The sequence below is a fragment of the Cyprinus carpio genome, chromosome A1 (genome assembly GCF_018340385.1).
Source record: "Cyprinus carpio isolate SPL01 chromosome A1, ASM1834038v1, whole genome shotgun sequence".
In the NCBI taxonomy this organism is placed as follows: Eukaryota; Metazoa; Chordata; class Actinopteri; order Cypriniformes; family Cyprinidae; genus Cyprinus; species Cyprinus carpio.
Genome location: NC_056572.1, coordinates 22389438 through 22408052, shown reverse-complemented (window position 1 = coordinate 22408052; position 18615 = coordinate 22389438). Strand labels below are relative to the sequence as shown.

The following is an 18615-nucleotide window of genomic DNA, read 5'->3' as shown; positions in this document are numbered from 1 at the left end:
GTATATATATATATAGACACACATGCTTTAGAATTTAATTTGTTAGCATAAAGTGTTTTTTTTATTATTATTTTTTATCAAGGTAATTATAATTTGGGCTGAAGTGTTATGACAACAAAAAGTTTTAATGGTCCTAAAATAGGCTAGTCTTCGCTTCATGAAGGAAAATATAAATTATTTCGTTCTTTCTTTCTTTTATTTTTGAGGTGAAGTTCATGTGATCTGAACTTGGAATATTCTGTGAGCACTCTAGTAAACAATACATGACCCAAAAACATAAAACTGTCAGAATTCAGGGGAACAAAAGGATATCAGTGGGTATAAACTATAATACTTATGTATTCATTACATAGTACTACAAAGGCAGACTAAAAACTTTTAGAAGTCACAAAATTATAGACATTTTAATGCATTATCTCTTACAATTAGACATTGGCATATAAAAGACAAATTCAGGAGGTCCTCTAAATCTTACATGTAATGGTCAACAAAGCACATAATGTTTTGATGAAGATGATGCTGCAATGATTCCAATGCAGTACAACCTTCCTTGACAACGAGATACATTTGCTGAATGTCCCTCACAGGAACATGCGGTCTTTGCTGTGTGAAAAGCGGGTGTTCAGCTCTTGTGACTTCTTGAGCAAAGCTTTTTTTTGAGCCTCATCAAACCGATTGACTTGGAGGTCGGTGTCTCTGTCGAAGGCTCTTCTTTCCACAGGCTTTGAAGCATCCTCCTTAGCTTTTCTTTTCATCTTCTTAGTGTGTATACTGATGAGAGATTCACCACGCTTGGATTCCTAAAAAGAGATGGGCATTCTGAGACTGAAATTCACATTTTTATACTAAAGCAGTCACAGCTGCATGCAGCAAACTAAAAAGTGTGGTCCATCAGAGTATATATATATATATATATATATATTTGTTGACTTGAATCATTCAAGTGCAATTTGTAATAAATCTCAAAGCTGGATTTAACTGAACTTACATTATATTTGGAAACTTTTTCAGCCATCTCAAGCTCTTTCTGAGGCAGACAAGGTCCATCATCCTTGGCAGATTCACCTTTTTCCTTAGCCTCTAGTCGCTCCTAAGCAAGACAAACAAGAAGGGAATTTCCAACAATCCCTGAAATCCCTCTTTTCCAAAACCCAGTGCCAAAATACAAAGCTTGTATCACCTGCAAAATCACATATGACATCACTGGAAATTCTATGATGACTCTCCACAACAATCCCCGCATTTCACATCTGAACTCAATTACATCTATCGCTAACTCACCCTAGCTTTTCGCTCACGGTCAGCGGGCGTGTCAGTCCAAATTGAGCGGTCTTTGTTCTCAGGGCCTGATTTTTTCTTAAAGGTTCGTGCTTCCAGGCCCACATGCTGCAGCTCAGGAGGCAACTCGGTCATCCAGCTCTCTCGGACCACTTTGGGGCCAGTCTAAAAGCAGAAGAGTCCGAGATTGTTTAGTCTGCCCACACATTGGAAAATAAAAATCAACATCTCTTTTAACGTTGAACAAAACGAATCAGTCAAGTTCTTTTTTGTCCTTGTACAAGAACAGCAAAATGACTTGTCCTGAGGTATGAAGTATGTAAAAGGTCAAAAGTAAGAAGAAATATACAATATACAAAAACAAATAATAATATAGTAAATAATTAATAATAATAATACTAGATGAATTAATAGATTAAAAAAATATTGATTACATTTATGTATTTTAATCAATTCCTTACAATTCCTTACTTACATCCACTCCTGTAAGTTTGTCCTTCATTCTTTGAGCTCTTCTTTCAATGTCCAACGCCACAGAGTCCTGGGATGGTCCTTTTGATGGCATGGGTCCAATGACATAATCATCATCATCATCATCATCATCATCTTCTTCTTCACCGCTTGAGACTGCTGGTGTATAACCTGGCGGTAGAGCTGGTCCTAAAAACCCTCTAGCATCTTCTTTTCCCTCCTCTTCATCTGCATCTGCATCTTGTCTTTTAAAGCCTGGAGGTAGAGCAGGTCCTACAGGTGGTCTGCAGACAAGAGGGGGAAAAAACATATATCAACATACATTTGCATGTAAAATTAGAATAAATATGATACTATGTGTGTGTGATACTACCAACTCTACACAACAAAAAATGTTTAGAGTAGTAATAATGTCAATTCCTGTTACCGTTCAGGAGATCTGTCTTGATTTTGATATCCTGGTGGTAAAGCTGGTCCTAAAATCCCTCTGGTATCATCTTTTGCATCTTCATCATCATCTTCATCCTCATCTTGATTTTTAAATCCTGGAGGGAGTGCAGGTCCTAGTAAAGGTGGCCTAGAGATGCAAAATGTAGTTCATCTACGACTTAGATTGGGATGCTGAAATTGCTCTACAAATGATAATGTGGGATACTATTATCAAGTGTTTATTACCCTTCTGGTGATTTGTCTCGCTTTTGATATCCTGGGGGAAGAGCTGGACCAAAGAAACCATCATCATCCTCCTCCTCATCCATATCAACTTGCTTTATATCAATCTCATCTTTCACGTTGCCCCTCCTGCTGTTAAAGAACCACAAAAAATGTAACCACAAAAAAGAAAAAAAATTGCACATAAATATCAGCTACCACTCCATATCTTAAGGGGATATTTAAATGCTTAGTTTTGTGATCAAGGATCTTTAATTTTTATTGTGGAGGCAAAACATAATGCAATGCAGTACAATGTTGATTGAGAAATTAACAAATAAACGTTTCTCAAAAGCCTGATGGATCAGATTTCATACTTACATTTTAAATAGACTTTTCTTGGAAAAAAGAAAAAGACAATCAAGTAAACCTAAGTTGAACATTTTTAGCAAGTACAGATCAGACGACAGAAGGCATGTAGTAGAGCATGCGGTTTGGATCATATTGATCATTTAGAGGCCTTTGGAATTTATTTATCAAATATGATACAGTATGCTTTATAAGGTTGACTATCTCCCAACACAACATAAATATCATTTGCATATATCAAAAGTGGTTTATTTATGACCAAACATTGGAAAACCATCAAGTATAATACTTTGAAGAAGGCCGGTTCCTAGATGATGAGTATTTGGCTCTCTTGAACACAACCTCCTCTTGATCACTGTCTTCACATGAGCTGGAGGACTCTGAAGCTTTATATTTTGGAGGCAAAGCTGGACCTATGACTGGAGGCAACATGTATTATTTATTGTGCATTAATTTATATTTCAGTTAAAACTAAACGACTGTTGTTAGAAAAAGGGGGGAAAACATCTAAAGGCAAACAGCCTTGTTATGCATTTGCAAATACGAAATAATAAAAGAATTATTTCGCAGTTCACAAAGCAGCTACTACGCTGTGTAACGTAATGTGTTAACATACCTGCGCCTTCTTCATCTGAATCATAATTTTTGCATTTTTCCATCGTCGGTGCCAAAGCGGGTCCAATTATGTTTTGAGTAGACATCGCAAAAATTATTGTGTCAGAAAAAGTAATAATAAAACACACATGTATTCGTTCACAAATCCAGGAAATACGCTACGATACAATAAACACATTCTCTTATTTCCGGTCTTGAATTTTAGAAAACTTTCAAATTAAGAGTCCTGTTCCGGCGGAATCCTATAGATGGCGCGTTATTTTCAATCAGACGCAAACGTCTCTTCTCTTCTCTGTCATCAGCCGTTGCTGTTTCTATGGGAGGCGGGACGCTTAAAAAAACAACAGTCGGTGTGATAAATAAGTTACCGTTTTAATCATAAAACACTTTTTCCAATATAACACATTTGAAACTTTGATGTCTCACACAAATGATTACTTTGTCGTGTTTTCTTGTCACGAGGCTGTGAAAGTCAGGTGGTTAACCTGAAATAAACAAATTTGCCTCCTTGCTTTGTCCAGCTGTCATCGCTCATCCGTTAATTCTTCACTTGAGCGTCTGAGCTCCTATCCTGTCTCTTGACTGCTACATTCCCAGCTTTGAAGAACAGTCTTCTTTCCTCACATGACACGTCGGTAGGACTCTTGGACTGGAGCTTTGTCGAGATGAAGAAGCCAAGAGACGCCACGACAAACATCTCCAGCTCCGTCCAGTCTGGGGACATAAGTCTGGAGACGACAGGACATATCGTCTTCGGATGAGAAAGATGGTGCAGGGAAGGTGACAGAACAGCTCCTGGAAGAAAAGAGCTGCTTCATAACCTTCAAAAACTGAAGCTAGAGCTGTCACAGAAAAAATCTGCTCATCGACAACCTCAAAGTGGACCACCTTACCAAGGTAATGGTTGATGAATACAAAACCAGTCTCTACATAGTTTTTAAAGTAAATAATTCAGCTGTGTTTGTTCACCTGTAAGTGTTTTGCACCTTCATGTGTAGATAGAAGAGCTGGAGGAAAGGCTGAACGATGCTCTCCATCAGAAGCAGGTGCTTGCTCTGTGTCTGGACTACAGCTCAAACTACAGCAGGATGAAGACAGGTACAGTTCTACTGAGAAAAAGATCTTTGGAAGTTGGGATGTACAATCTGTAAGTGGTCAATTTGGTAGTGGCTGAAAAATGTGGCTTTTTTTTATTGGTCTGATAAAACAGGCCTGGAATGTTAAGCTCATAAAATGTAAGCCATTTCGAGTCATGCAAATGAAACTAAGCTTATATGATTATAATAATTAAATTGAACACTTGATTGAAGCGTTAGACAAAATACAAAATAAAAAGTACTTTGCACACTTTGCATAATTGTTTTATGCTTTGATACATCATATCTGATACATCAGGCTTATATATGGCTCATATAGTATGATATAGGAAGAATATGGAGCTCATACTTAAGGAAGGAAAAAACATCTCACTTTTATTCAGAGGCAAAAATATACTATTTGGTGCAGATGTTGTTATGGCCAAAAATAAGATAGCTTGATAATTGATAGCTTGTAATGTAAATCAACGAGATCTTTATAACAGAATAACAGATTACTTACATGAAATGCATATTCATAATAGCTGTCACTCTGAATCTCCAAAAAATGTCTTAGTAAGATGACATTTACATGCTTAGTTTCGTGATCAGAGCTCTGTAATTTTTATTGTGGATGCAAAAGATATAATGCAATGCAATACAATTATGCTTGAAAGATGAACAAATAAACGTTTCTCAAAAGCCTGATATGACATATTTGATACTCACATTTTAATATGATTTTTCTGAACATGCTTAATCAAGTACTAGTGCTTAATCAGGTAAACCGGCTACATTGCTGTAGTCCAGTAAAAGTTAATTTTGAAATATTTTGAAATATACAATTTATTCTTACTTTTTAAAAATTAGTAAAGATTTTAAAGCAAAAAGACCTTTTACTTGCTAAAAAAAGTATGAACAACACAAGGCATGTGGTAGATTGTGCACAACAGGTCTTCCAGCAAAGTTTTGATCATCTAGGTCATTTTTATGAGGACACAAATGTGTATAATGACATGGGTACTGCAACGTAAACATGGTTTATGAGGACACAAATGTGTCCCCATAAAAAAAAAGGCTTAAAAAACATACAAAACAGTGTTTTATGAAATAAAAAAATTGCCAGTAGTTTTCTGTAAGGGGCAGGTTTAGGTGTAGGGTTGGTGTAGGGCAATAGAAAATACAGTTTGTACAGTATAAAAACCATTACGCCTATGGAGAGTCCCCGAAACCACAAATGCATGTGTGTGTGTGTACATATGCCCCCCATTCTCCCCCCCCCCCCCCACATAGATTCGGTTCTGCGAGGTTGTGAACCCTCTGAGAGCTCTTGTGACTGAGCTGCAAGTGAAAAAGACTAACCTGAACGAGGATCTGGGCAGTCATCGTAACCAAATTAGATCACTAATGGAGGTGTAAAATATGTTTCTTTTCTTTTTGGATACTGTTTTTACTACAGTCTCAGTGTGAAATCGAAGAAAAGTATATATATAAAAATGCTAATATATATATATATATATATATATATATATATATATATATATATATATATATATATATATATATATAAAAAAATCCCCCTCCTCTTAAATGTATGTTATAAAGTTATTTGAACAGTTCACCCATTTCAGTTCATCTCTATGTTTAATCTTTTCTAATGTTTTGATCTCATAAGATTTAATCAAAATGTGGATGTTCTGATGAAAACGTCAGACTTATCTCTGGTGACATATGTAGCATTTAATCCACTTTAATAGCTTAAGCAGTTTTGAGTTGCAAGATGGCAACTATTTTGATTTTATATATATATATATATATATATATATATATATATATATATATATATATATATATATTTATGTACATTTAAGAGGAGGGGGGATATATATGTGTATATATATATATATATATATATATATATATATATATGTATATATATATAAACATTTTTCTGTAAAGTTGCTTTGCAATGAATTGTATTGTAAAAAGCGCTATACAAATAAACTTTAATTGAATTGAATTGAAAAATTGGCTGTTCTAATTTGCGCAGAAACAAGTATTCCAGACAACTGTGAAATAATCTTTCTTACTGGCATTACTGCTGTTATTTCTTATTTATATACATTGCTGATTTCCCATATCCTAACCAGAGCTATGAGGAAGAGAGGAGAGCACGCTCAGAACTAGAAATCCGCTGTCAGAGACTCGCGCTGGAACTTGCTGACACCAAGCAGCTTATTCAGGATGGAGACTACAAACGAGAGAACTATAAGAAAATCAAACGGTGAGTGGAATGTCCTGCACTGTCTTTGTGAGTCTCGGCTGTTTCTACAGGCATTGCACCCTCTTAAACCACAAGAGCAGGCAACACAGAATGAAAAAGGAGCTGTGAGCACAGGACACAGTCTCTCAGCTATATGGAGCTCAAATCATTTAATTAAAATATTATTTTAATGCATTGGCAGCCCTAATTTTAGTATCGCCTGTCCACATGTACACTCCATTCAAAAGACTTTTACATTGTTGCAAAAAAAAAAAAAAAGAAGAAGAGAATCCTGAAATAAATGATCATTGTTTTCCATAAAATTAGTAGCAACTGTTCAATCAATCAAAACAGATAGTAATAATAAATGTTTCTTGAGCAGCAAATTAGCATATATGTGATTTTTGAAGGATCATGTGACACTAAAGTCTGGAGTAACAGCTGCTGAAAATTCAGCTTTGTTATCACAGGAATAAATTACAATTAAAAATTGTAAACACTTATTTTAAATTGTAATAACATTTCACATTAGTTCTGATTTTACGGTTTGATAAAATAAATGCAGCCTTTGTGAGCTTGATTCATTAAATTATTATTGCAGTCATTATTTGTTTAGTTTTTTGATGTTGTTGTTTTGTGATATTTTATTAATTATTTTATTATTTTTTTTTTTTTTTTTTTTTTTTTTTTTGTTTAGACAGAGAGAGAGACGGGTATGAAACGGAGTTTAGAGAGTTAAGGAAGAAGTTGGAAATGCTGGACTTCACACACACTGCCTTGACAAAAGAGAGGAATGACCTAAATAAGGAGGTAATGTGTTCTTAAGATTACTGACAGACCAGCATATCCATTAGGCCAATTATTTAGTTGACTTATTGGGCCTTGTTCAAATGATCAACATCTGAGATTGCCAGCTGATGATAAACAGTGTTTCAGTTTATTTTCTTTATAAAGGGGTCACATGATGCTGCTAAAAAGAACATTATTTTGTGTATTTGGTGTAATGAAATGTGTTTATGAGGCTTTAGGGTTGTGAGTTTGATATTGTTTTCCATTTGGTGTACATTATTGTTTCTCCTCGATGCCCCGCCTTCTGAAACGCATTGATTTTTACAAGGCTCATCGATCTGAAAAGCAAGGTGTGCTCTGATTGGCCAGCTATCCAGTGCGTTGTGATAGGCCAAATACCTCAATCGTGAGATGGAAATGTTATGCCCCTTGACATATTGTGAGCCTAGAGTGAGCGAAGGCTGGCTTGAGTGAGAAGAGGCAGGCAGCTTGAGAACGGCGCGGCCGGCGGATTCTACGAAGGAGCAACTGGTGAAACACAGTGCAAAGTTGATGTATTTCCTCAGCGACCAGCACGGATCAGCTCCAGGCATGACAAAGCAGATATCGTCCTCTTTTGGAAGGCCAAACAAAGTAGTTTCGCTTTCACAGTGAAACACACAGCATCTATACGTCATGGCAGCGGCGGCAATAACAATACTACAACGAGAATAAAAGGTACACCTTCTTTCTTTGCGTGAACATTTGGGCGGCTTTATGCAAATCTTCCCACATAGTGATGTAGAGATGTGGGGGCGTGTTTAAATGAGGGGTTTTAGGAGGGTGTGGATGAGTGTTAACTTTTATAAAGAATCTTTCTTTGGATTTGAGACTTTAGTCTTTGGCACTTTACAGATCTTCTTTATGCACCAAGAGCTTGTAACACTCCAAAGAGAAAGGAAAAATTGAAATCGCATCATATGACCCCTTTAAATGATGTGTTTAGAGAGCAAGGTACAATTTCTCTATATATTTGAAAATATATTTGAAGTGTATTATCCATTGACATGGATGACCGTACATTTTATATCTGGCACACTAGCCATGGGGGCAGTTGGTAGCCAAATGTCAACATAAATCTGTTAAAAATTTTCTCCTGTTACTTACTTTAACCCTTTCTCACCTCTTTTTCCTTTTATCCGCAGGTAGCCACTCTGCAGCAGTCTGTAACATTGATGCAGAAGGACAAAGAATATTTAAACAGGCAGAACATGGAGCTTAATGTGGGCTGTGCTCATCAAGAAGACCACCTGGACAGACTGCAGACCCAGCTTGAAGACACAAAAAAGGCCAGGGAAGATGCCTATGAAAAAAATGTTTCTTCTAGGTATGTGTGGTGGTAAATAATAAGGATGCTGCTTCCTTTTTAGATCTCCTGCTCTTAACCTAATTTTTATTCAGTTGTTAGAATTCATTCAGAGTTCAGTTTTATGAAGAATACAGCACTGATCTATATTAAGAAGTTTGCATGATATGAAGAAATGGGCCAAATCTGGTGACTTTAGTATTGTGGCATTATATTTGGATTTGGAACAGAGATTCAAGATCCATTAAGATTCTCAAATCTTTTATGTGAAGTCATTACAGTTTGACAGTTGTGTTGTATGCATCCCTCCACCAGAGATCACTATAAGACAGAGTATGAAAACAAACTGCGTGATGAACTGGAGCGCATTCGAATGAAGACCAGTCATGAGATCGAGAGCCTGCAGAGAGCATCTAAAGAGATGTATGAGAGAGAGAACAGGTGAGAGCATGCCTTAATGTCTCTGACTGGACAAGGACAGATCCTTGAAAAAATCTTTGAAAAAAAAAACACACACACACGACTGTTTCCCACAGAAAACTTGGGAATGTAAAGGGAGTTTTAAAATTGTTATTTCCAGTCAAGGAAGTCTCATAAAAAAAAAAAAATTAGAACATCATAGAAATTACAGTAGTAAATATAAATATTTCTATTTATTTATTTATTTATTTATTTATTTATTTAAAAAACAATCATCCCCTAATAATTTTTTACCAGAAATTGTTATTTTTAAAGGTTTTTTTTTTCTTTTTTTTTTGTGTTATGTTTGTCTTCTAAACATTAAGAAAATTAAGAAAATCAGTTTTCTAAGATGGGGTGCAGTGCATGATCAATGAAAGCATAGTGAATAAAGAATATCTGATTAAAATCTTACAACTCCACATGCTTTCGTTATATTTTCCTTATATTTTTGCACTAATACAGTAGCATTTTCTGTACACAGCATAAGAGCAACATTATACTTTTATATTGTTTTGAGAATTGGCACGTCTAGTTTCATGTCGGCTCAGAATGACTTATTGTTGATGCATCTGGTCATTCCAAAGCACAAAAGTGAAATTCCACCAGTGAAACTATGAAATATTATACAGAAACAGTTAGCAGTGGAATGCTTGGGTTTACTTGTTTGTATTGTATTACATGTAGTAATACAGGTTATGAATGATCATTATTTATATTGTGTCAAAGCTTTAAAGCACACTTAACCTAAACCTGTGCTGCATAATGTACACTACTGTTTCAGGAAATGTGTTTATTACTCTTTCAGAAACCTTCGTGAATCCCGAGATAATGCTGTCATTGAGAAAGACAGGGCACTGAATGCAGAAAGAGATGCCCAAGCCAAATATGATCAACTCTTAGACCAGTAAGTTCATGCACACCTCTCACGCGTTCATACACACCTCTCACGCGTTCATACACACCTCTCATGCATTCATACACACCTCTCATGCGTGACAATATGTAACTGTCTTTATTTTCTGATTGACACTTATTCAGTAAAAAACTATTGAGAAAATACATGTGCAGGAATTCTTGCCAAGCCATCTTTCAGTGTAAAGAAGTGTGACAGCTGAATGTGTGTAAATTGTAAAATATTAATACACTAGTGAAATATGTGAAATAAATTTGATGATGCAGTAACCTTCTTGGCATTTTGAAATCAGGATGGCAACTTTGTAATAATCATTCAGTAAGTTTTTTTTTAAATTTTTTTTTTTTTAAGAATTTAATACTTTTATTCAGCAAGAATTGATCAGAAGTGACAGTAAAGACATCTGTAATGTTGCAAAAGATTTATTTCTTACAAATGCTATTCTTTTACATGTTTCGATTTATTTAATAATCCTGAAATAATTAGTCACTTTCCACAAAAAAAAAGAAATAATAAGCACCACAACTGTTTTCAACATTGATAATAATAATAAATGTGTCTTGAGCAGCAAATCAGCATATTAAAATGATATCTGAACAATCATGTCACACTGAAATTGTAATATTTCACACTATTTCAGTTTTTGCTGTATTTTTTATCAAATAAATGCAGCCTTGTTAACCAAAGGAGACTTCTTTCAAAAGCATCCACAAATCTTACAGACCCCAAACTTTTGAACAGTAGTGTAATAGGAACCATTGTTATTTCCTCTGAATTATAAAAAAAAAAATGTGTTAACTGTAATAAAATGAATTAACTTTTGCATTAGTAAGCACACAGTAGGGATGAATGCTGGCATTAACGCTGTTCTAGCCTTTGCATGCACTGGTAAATCTGTGAAAATGACCTTTCTTTAATGCTTTTTAGTGTTTTGCTTGTTTGTTTGTTTTTTTTTTGGAGTAAAACATTTCAGGCTTGACTGGATTCCTCCAAGGAATAATAGACATATCCATATATTGTCACTGTAAGTAAAAGTGGGTGTAATCATGTTTTCTGTTATTGTGATGTCTGTGTACAATAATCAACAACTTTAAAGTTGCAGGAAGACATATTTTAACCTCTGTTACTGCCTCAAGAAAAAAAAAAGTGTTGTATAACTATGAAATGCTTGTCAATGACAAGTAAAACAATAAAAGCTAAGATTTTTATTATTTTTGGAACCCGCCTTCTTGAGGAGGAATTTATCGTACAGTGTATGTTCCCACAGTTTTAAAGTGTGTGTGACAGAGGTGGCGAACATGCCTTTGTTAATCATTCCTTTGTGATGAAATGCTTCTGAATCCTTTTGTCTACACTGTCAAGATCAGGGCCTGCACTTGAGGGAGAGCAGTACTAGTTCTGGACACTGGGCTGTGGTAGACACATAAGAACAGATAGATAAGCTAAAACAAGGACTAGTGGCTAGTTAAGACATGACCAGATTAAAATTAAAGGGGTCATGAACTGCCTTTTTTATTATTTTGTACTGTTGAGGTCCACTTATAATTTATCAAGATGTTTACATTAAAAAAAACTTCATAATTTAGAAGCAATAGGCTATGTTCTGTCCTCTTTTGACTCCCTCATCAGAACGCTGTTTGAATAGGCGTGGTGGATTGTAGACTCTAAAGTAAACGCCCACTGCTGTGATTGGCTAAGAGTTGTCTGACAGCCGACATCCTTCATAGATGAACACTGCTGTGATTTAGGTTAAAAATATGTAAATATGTACATACAAAAAACTAAAATCTGTAATAACAGACAAAAGCAATAGTGACCACATAATAAAAACAGTTACTCTCACTTGTGGGGTGCGACATTAGTGTCGGATCCAATATAGTCGCACAGCATCATCTTTTAGATTCATTCTTTCTGAATATCTTGTGTGCTTTATTTGAAAACGAATCCACTGTAAAATGAAGTGAACAAAGGACCAAGTTTTTACTGACGTGTTCTGGAGCTTCATTAAAAATAACGTTCATCAGCTCTTTCCTAATGTTAGGATCAGGAGGAAGGCGATGCAAAGACTGTTTTTCCACAACTTGGAACTGCATCTTCTTGTCTTCGGAGTCATCTTTATCGTTTGGTTTCTGCGCAGACCTGCATTTGCCTCTCTCGTTATTGACAGTACGTGTGCGAATCGGTGGGCGGGGCTGAACAGGCAGTTATGTCCAAGTAGGCGTTGATCTTCTTCTGCGGAGGCGGGGTTTAGCCACACTATTACGTCAACCTGTCGTTTTGGCAGATTGGCTTCAATATGAGCTGTTTTGAGTTCTGAAAAGAACATTTTAAAGAAAATAATCAGTGAGTTGCCACAGCTCAGTGAAGACTCACTGACAGGCTAATTTAGTATTTGAGCTCTGGTTTTAAACAGCATTGGTAAATGTCAGGAGAGAGGAAACATGCTAAACGGGCTAGAAAAGAAAACAGACTGGTATTTCTATTTTGGTACGCTCTACTGGTGCATGTCTGCAGCCAAAACATAGAATGTTGAAGCACAGGCTTGAAAAATTACATACTTGAAATGTAAACCTAGTGCAGGTGTAGCATTATACATTACTGTTAAAAAGTTTGGTGATTGTAACATTTGTTAATGTTTTTGAAATAAGTATCTTACGCTCAGCAAGGCTGCATTTATTTGATCAGAAATGCAGTAATATTGTATAATATTGTGAATTCCTTTGCTGCAAAGCTGAATTTTCAGCAGCCGTTACTCCAGTCTTCAGTCACATGATTCAGAAATAATTATAATCTGTCAGGGGTATTCAATTAAATTACCAAGAGGTCCAGTCTCTATATTTCCTTCCCAGGGGCGGTCTGGACAAAACATTTTTGGAATAGTTATAAATTTCCATCTCTGCAGCAGTTGTGATTTGCTTAGGAAAATATCCTAAACAATCAAAATAGTCATTAAAGAGGAGAACTTTGGGCCCTGAGAGCCAAAGCAGTGGTGTTTTGTTTTCTAAAAATGTTATTTGTGAAAAAAAAATCACAAACCTGGTTTATCTGACTGGTCGGAGTCATATTTGTATGACGGAAAAAAATATTAGTATTTCCTCCATTCTTATTTCCTGCGGTTTTTTTAGTGAAAGTAGCATAACTTGCTGCTCACCATGTTTCTGCTACTGTTGTTAAAATAACCGTGTCATCTGCAGCTCTTAATGCTGTGCTTTTATGTCATTAGTTGGAGCAAGCAGAAAAGACTTTAATAAAATGTTTGTCTCTAGATAAAATTTTATTTAATTTTTTAAAAATGCTACCGGCTGTCATTACGTCTCACGGTCTGGTTGAAATTAATCTGGGCTCCAGAACCACATTGCAGTCCGCTATTTGAGGAACCATGTAATATGCTGGTTTGCTGCTAAAAAATTATTATCAGTGTTGAAAACAGTTGTGATGCTTAATATTATTGTGGAAACCATGATCCTTTTTTTATAATAGAAAGTTCAAAAGAACAGCATTTATTTGAATTATAAAATTTGGTAACCATGTACAAGTCTTTGTCACTTTCTTTCAAAGAAAAAACTGAAATCTTTCTGACCCCAAATGTTTGTACAGCAGTATAAATCTAAGGTGAACTAAATTATTAATTATAAATTGGAATATTAATTTAAAAAATAATAATTCATTTGCAAAAACAAGCATAGTGGAATGACACACCAGTTATAAGTTCTTTGATGAGTAGTTCAGTATCATTTATTATATTATAGATTTTGCCATGAACATGGCCATGAAAGATGCCATAGCCTTCAATCACAGATAAGCAAACAATATTTATATTGCAATTTAAGGATAGGAAATATGCTGCAGATAAAATTGCTTGTTAATAAAGCTTGCATTACTCGAATTAAAATTTACAAAATATTTTAAAATGGGCTAATGGGCCCAGTTCGTCAAAATGGCAATGAATCTTGTGATTCATGAAATTACTTTTTCTTACTTTTCCACCACTTTCTCTTTCTTTTTTGCTGCTATCTTTCTTTCCCTCTTTCCTCTCTTTCTGTTTTGTTGTCTCTAAACTTTAAGATGTGTTTTTTTTTAAAACGATGTAGCTGTTAGGGGTGTCAAGCAGTGCAGGTTGTTGGGCCGCCTCTTTCTCCTGAGTGGTCAGCCCTTATTTGCCCATGTGAGAGGCTTACGGTGTCACTGAGCTCCAGCCACATGCCTTGCATACCAGCAGATACTCTACACACAGTTGTTGGGCATACCCTACATTTTTCAGCCCCGGGGAACGGATTGCTCGCATTCACAGAGAAGCTCGATCGAGGGCAAAAACGACAGATGCTCCTTTACCCTGTTCTTGAGATGCCGAGTCTACGGTCCGTGAACATGTTGTGCAGTGATTTTATTCTGGGCTTATAAATTTAAGTGGGGGAAGGGAGAATAGAATGAGTGTTGCATTGCATTGCATCATGCCAAGAAACAGAATGAAGCTGAATACATTTTTTTTGAAGTTGTGTCAAATGTACTTGAAGGTGTGATTCCAAGATGATATGCCTGTATAGCAAAGTAAACATACTAAATAACATACTGTTTCTAATAGCTTCCTCACCCTTCCTATTTTTCCTGAATTTGTGTAAAGTCTGATATACTTTGATCCAATAAATAGCTTAACAATATCCAGTCTTATTCCATAAGGTATGATGTGAGTTGCCCAATTACGTACAATCTGTCGCAATTATTTCTATAGGTGTTGGTCACCACTATGATGACATATCCTTTGTATTCTTCACAAAACTGCCTGCATTTAACTGGATGTTAATGACAGCACACAGACAAAGGAAAAATCTTGACCTGCCAGTTTACCCCCTCCGTAGGTGTGGTAACGGTTCCAACCAAAACCCCTGGAGCACTCTGACTTTCAGTAAAAATGGATTAATCCTTCAGAGATCTGGCTATAAATGTATGAGGACACAAACAGATACTCAATCTGTTTGGGCATGTTGAGATTTGGGGTTTCAGTATAGCAGTGACATTCTGCCCTAGGAAATACACTTAGCACGTCAGAAGATGAGCTTGGCATCACCCTAATTTAGCAATTGCACCTGAGATTATACACATTACATGTTTTTACCCCAACAGTAAAGACTATTTCAAATGATAGCTGTTCTTTTGAACTGTCTATTTATGTAAGAATCCTGAAAAAAATGCTTCCACAAAAATTTTACGCAGCACAACTCTTTTGAGCATTCATAATAATAATAAAAACATTGATATATGCTGTTCTTTTGAGCTTTATATTCATCAAAGAAAAAAAATATTAAGCACAGAAACTGTGATTATACAACTTAACAACTTTAGCTTTGATGATGATGATAATAAGAAATGTTTCTTGGGCAGCAAATCAGCATTTTCAAATGATTTCTGAAGGATCAAGTGACACTAAAGACTGGAGTAATGGCTGCTGGAAATTCAGCTTTGTTATCACAGATGGTTGTTTTTCATTTAGATTTTTTTGAATAACTTTGCATGGGATCATTTTGCAGAGTTGTTGTTCTTTCTGTTTTCACCGATGGATAGTGTGCAGAATGAGTGAATGCAGATGCACCTATGTTTGTGTTTTTGTCCAGGTTCAGCCAGTTGCAGCTGAGTTCAGACAGCAGGGTGGCAGAACTGCTTAACCAGGTGAAGCTGAAAAAGTTTGAGTTGGAGCGTTCCCAGATGGTCCAGGAGGAGACGGCCAGGAACCTCAGCCTTTGTCAAATTGAGTGTGAGAAACACCAGAAAAAACTGGAGGCAACGCACTTTAAAATAAAATCCGAATGGCAAAGATGCCATGCACATGAAACCTGAACAAAGTGATTTCCTTTAGCCTCATTGCAAGTTGAAACCTGTTAATTGCTTAGTAGTTCAAGCTGTTAATACCCTAAAGGATTACTTCACCATTCTGTCATCATTTACAACAACTTCATGCCATTTCCAACCTGCATGACTTTGATTTTTCCAAGGAACACAAAAACAAAAATACTGAATTTACTGTCCACTCTTTATCGTATAATGAAGTAAATAGGACAAGCTCCTTTTTCAAGATTTTTCCATGTCTTATTCATTTAAAAAAAGTAATGGTATCAGTGGATATTATATATTTAATTGTCAAAATCATTTGTAACATTTACAGTAATGTTAAAATAAATCAAATATAGATGCTAGTCATCTAACAAGTTATTCTAAAAAAAAAAACATTAATCATTTCACATCCCTGTTTATAATGTTTAGCGATGGTTATAAAAGATATTAGTTTTTAGATACCTAAATTCACTTGCAGCATTTAAAATAATTTAACTTTTTGGTGTTTACTATTTAGTGTTTTAGACAAAATAGTGTTACATTTTAATATTATGAAATCTATGAATTTTTGAAAATCTTACATGAGGAACAAAAAATGTAAGTTAAGCCGTTAACTTACTTTCACATAGACTACTTTAACGGTGTGTTTTTGTTTGTCATTGTGGATCCAAGTTGACAGCAGTATGTTCTTCAGTGGTGCTGTACTTTCTCCTCCTGTGCTGAGAAAAGAAAGTCTTTAGAGTAACATGAGGATAAGTAATGATAGAATTGTCATTTTTGGGTGCTCAGTTCATTAATAGTTCATTAACTTATGATTTACTTCTTTAAATGTCATGTTTACATTTGAATATATAATTCTTGTAATGAGCGTCACACTGAATCTCAACTCATTTAGACATCAGACAAGGGTTGAACATATGCCAGCCTCATAAAACAAGGATTGTACATATTTGACAGCATCATGAAACCTATTTGAACATGATGTTATGACATCACCTTTGTTACTCAATTTCTGCTGTTATATCTTTGTCCCTCTCTTGGTCTGCTTATGCAGGTTCTAACGAAAGAGTTTTATGGGCTACAGACATCATCAGAGAAACACATCACACTGAATTGCAAGGCCAGAATTGTGAACAGCAAGCACTACTGGCGACATATGAGCAGTTGGAAAAGGAGCTGGATGATGTTACCATGCAGGCTGCAAAGAGTAAGACCAGAGACTGAGAGACTAGTGTTGGGCGATATGGTCATTTTTCAAATCGTCATATGGTCAACCTGTGAGATCGACGATGCACGATATTATCGTGCATGGGTGGAGCGATAGAGAGAGTCTTTGTTCTTGTCATAGCATAACTATTTGGTGTTTTAAACTGCGCAGGTGCGCGAGAGAGAGCATATGGAATCACCAATAATTAAAAAATATATATACTTTCAAACATACTGATAAACTAACGTTAAATATAAAAATACTATATTTAAAAAAGCTAGTTCATATATAGTCGGACGCAACTGTCATATCGTGCGTCCTGTGACAAATTTGCCGCATCTGCGCATCGGAAGTTATCAGTCTAAATGTTCTGCAAAATCAGTCAACGGTGAAATCAATAGTTTCATTTAAAGTCCAACATTTTAGATTTAATTTTGGTCATTAACTTAAATGTTATATTTGAAGTATTCAAATTAGGTATGTTGTTTTATTTACAGGTAAGTTCAATTGAACTGATGCATCAGTCATTTATTGCTCCGGACCGCACGCCGCATGACGAGCCCAACGCACCGCCACAGAAACAAGAATGAGATGCATTCTAACATAACTGAGGCATTAAACTCAGTTAGTGAGGGCTCGTCTAAAATATTGCAAGGCAATTTGATAGGCGAATTATAATAGGCCACATACTAAAAATAAAAATAATAATAATTATTATTAGAATTTAATACATTAATAGTAGAATGAGCCTTATATTGTCTTGACTATCAACAAAGACATCTGCTATCGTCGATATCTCTGACTATTGTCGATACACGATACTATCGTCTATCGGCACAACCCTATTGAAGACCAAAGATAAGATAAGACCAGCACATCAGCAAGGTTGCACGCTGAAATTTAAGAGTCTGTTAGGCCAAATCTTCCTTAAATTCTTACCTGAGGGTTTTATTTCTGCATATATGATTCTGTAGATTTAAGGATGGCAATGCTGTGGTAAAATCTGTGATTATGAGGAGTCTGTTTTATGATTACTCATAAAACAGTTCTGCTGCAAAAAGCACATGTGAGCACTGCAAAAACAGTTTACTACTATAATCAGTCCCATCATCAGGTCAAAATTTAAAGCATGTTAAATACGCTGCATGTCTGTTTTTGTCACAGGTTTGCATGTTCAGAATGCCATGCCCAATCAGACCTAAAGACTGTTTGACAAAATGGCCTCAGGGATTGTTCTTAAACAACCTTCTTCTAAACGTCAGTGAATATGCTGACTCTGAGATGAGGTGATGCAAAAGGTTGGCCTAGCCAGGTTTTAAAATCCCTCAGGTTAACAACTGGTTTTTAACC

At 35.6% G+C, this 18615-nt stretch overlaps 1 protein-coding gene and 1 pseudogene across 5 annotated transcripts; one reads left to right on the top strand and one right to left on the bottom strand.

Annotated features, from left to right (window-relative positions):
• Window positions 1-177: 177 nt before the first annotated feature.
• On the bottom strand, window positions 178-3584 carry LOC109103088 (GPALPP motifs-containing protein 1-like). Of its 5 annotated transcripts, none has more exons than XM_042757729.1 (8): window positions 3386-3584; window positions 3059-3188; window positions 2425-2550; window positions 2177-2326; window positions 1754-2033; window positions 1282-1443; window positions 989-1090; window positions 178-800 (listed from the first exon to the last, which is right to left on the bottom strand). In XM_042757729.1, exons 1-8 carry the CDS (start codon window positions 3468-3470, stop codon window positions 582-584), a joined length of 1254 nt encoding a protein of 417 aa, XP_042613663.1. In that variant the 5' UTR covers window positions 3471-3584; the 3' UTR covers window positions 178-581. The 5 variants fall into 5 exon arrangements, with proteins under 5 accessions (XP_042613663.1, XP_042613682.1, XP_018971961.1 ...); XM_042757748.1 differs by having other exon boundaries at window positions 3059-3155; XM_019116416.2 differs by having other exon boundaries at window positions 2425-2553; window positions 3386-3583.
• A 78-nt stretch (window positions 3585-3662) lies between these two features.
• Window positions 3663-18615, top strand: part of LOC109103495 — a 31755-nt pseudogene continuing 16802 nt past the window's right edge.

What these genes read in the sequence shown, in the direction of transcription:
- LOC109103088 (XM_019116416.2), bottom strand. Translation starts at nt 3,470, where the DNA reads ATGTCTACTCAAAACATAATTGGACCCGCTTTGGCACCGACGATGGAA. An exon ending in TTCAGATGAAGAAGGCGCAG is followed by an intron (nt 3,189 to 3,385) that starts GTATGTTAACAC and finishes TGTTGCCTCCAG; the next exon opens with TCATAGGTCCAGCTTTGCCT. An exon ending in CGAGACAAATCACCAGAAGG is followed by an intron (nt 2,327 to 2,424) that starts GTAATAAACACT and finishes TTGCATCTCTAG; the next exon opens with GCCACCTTTACTAGGACCTG.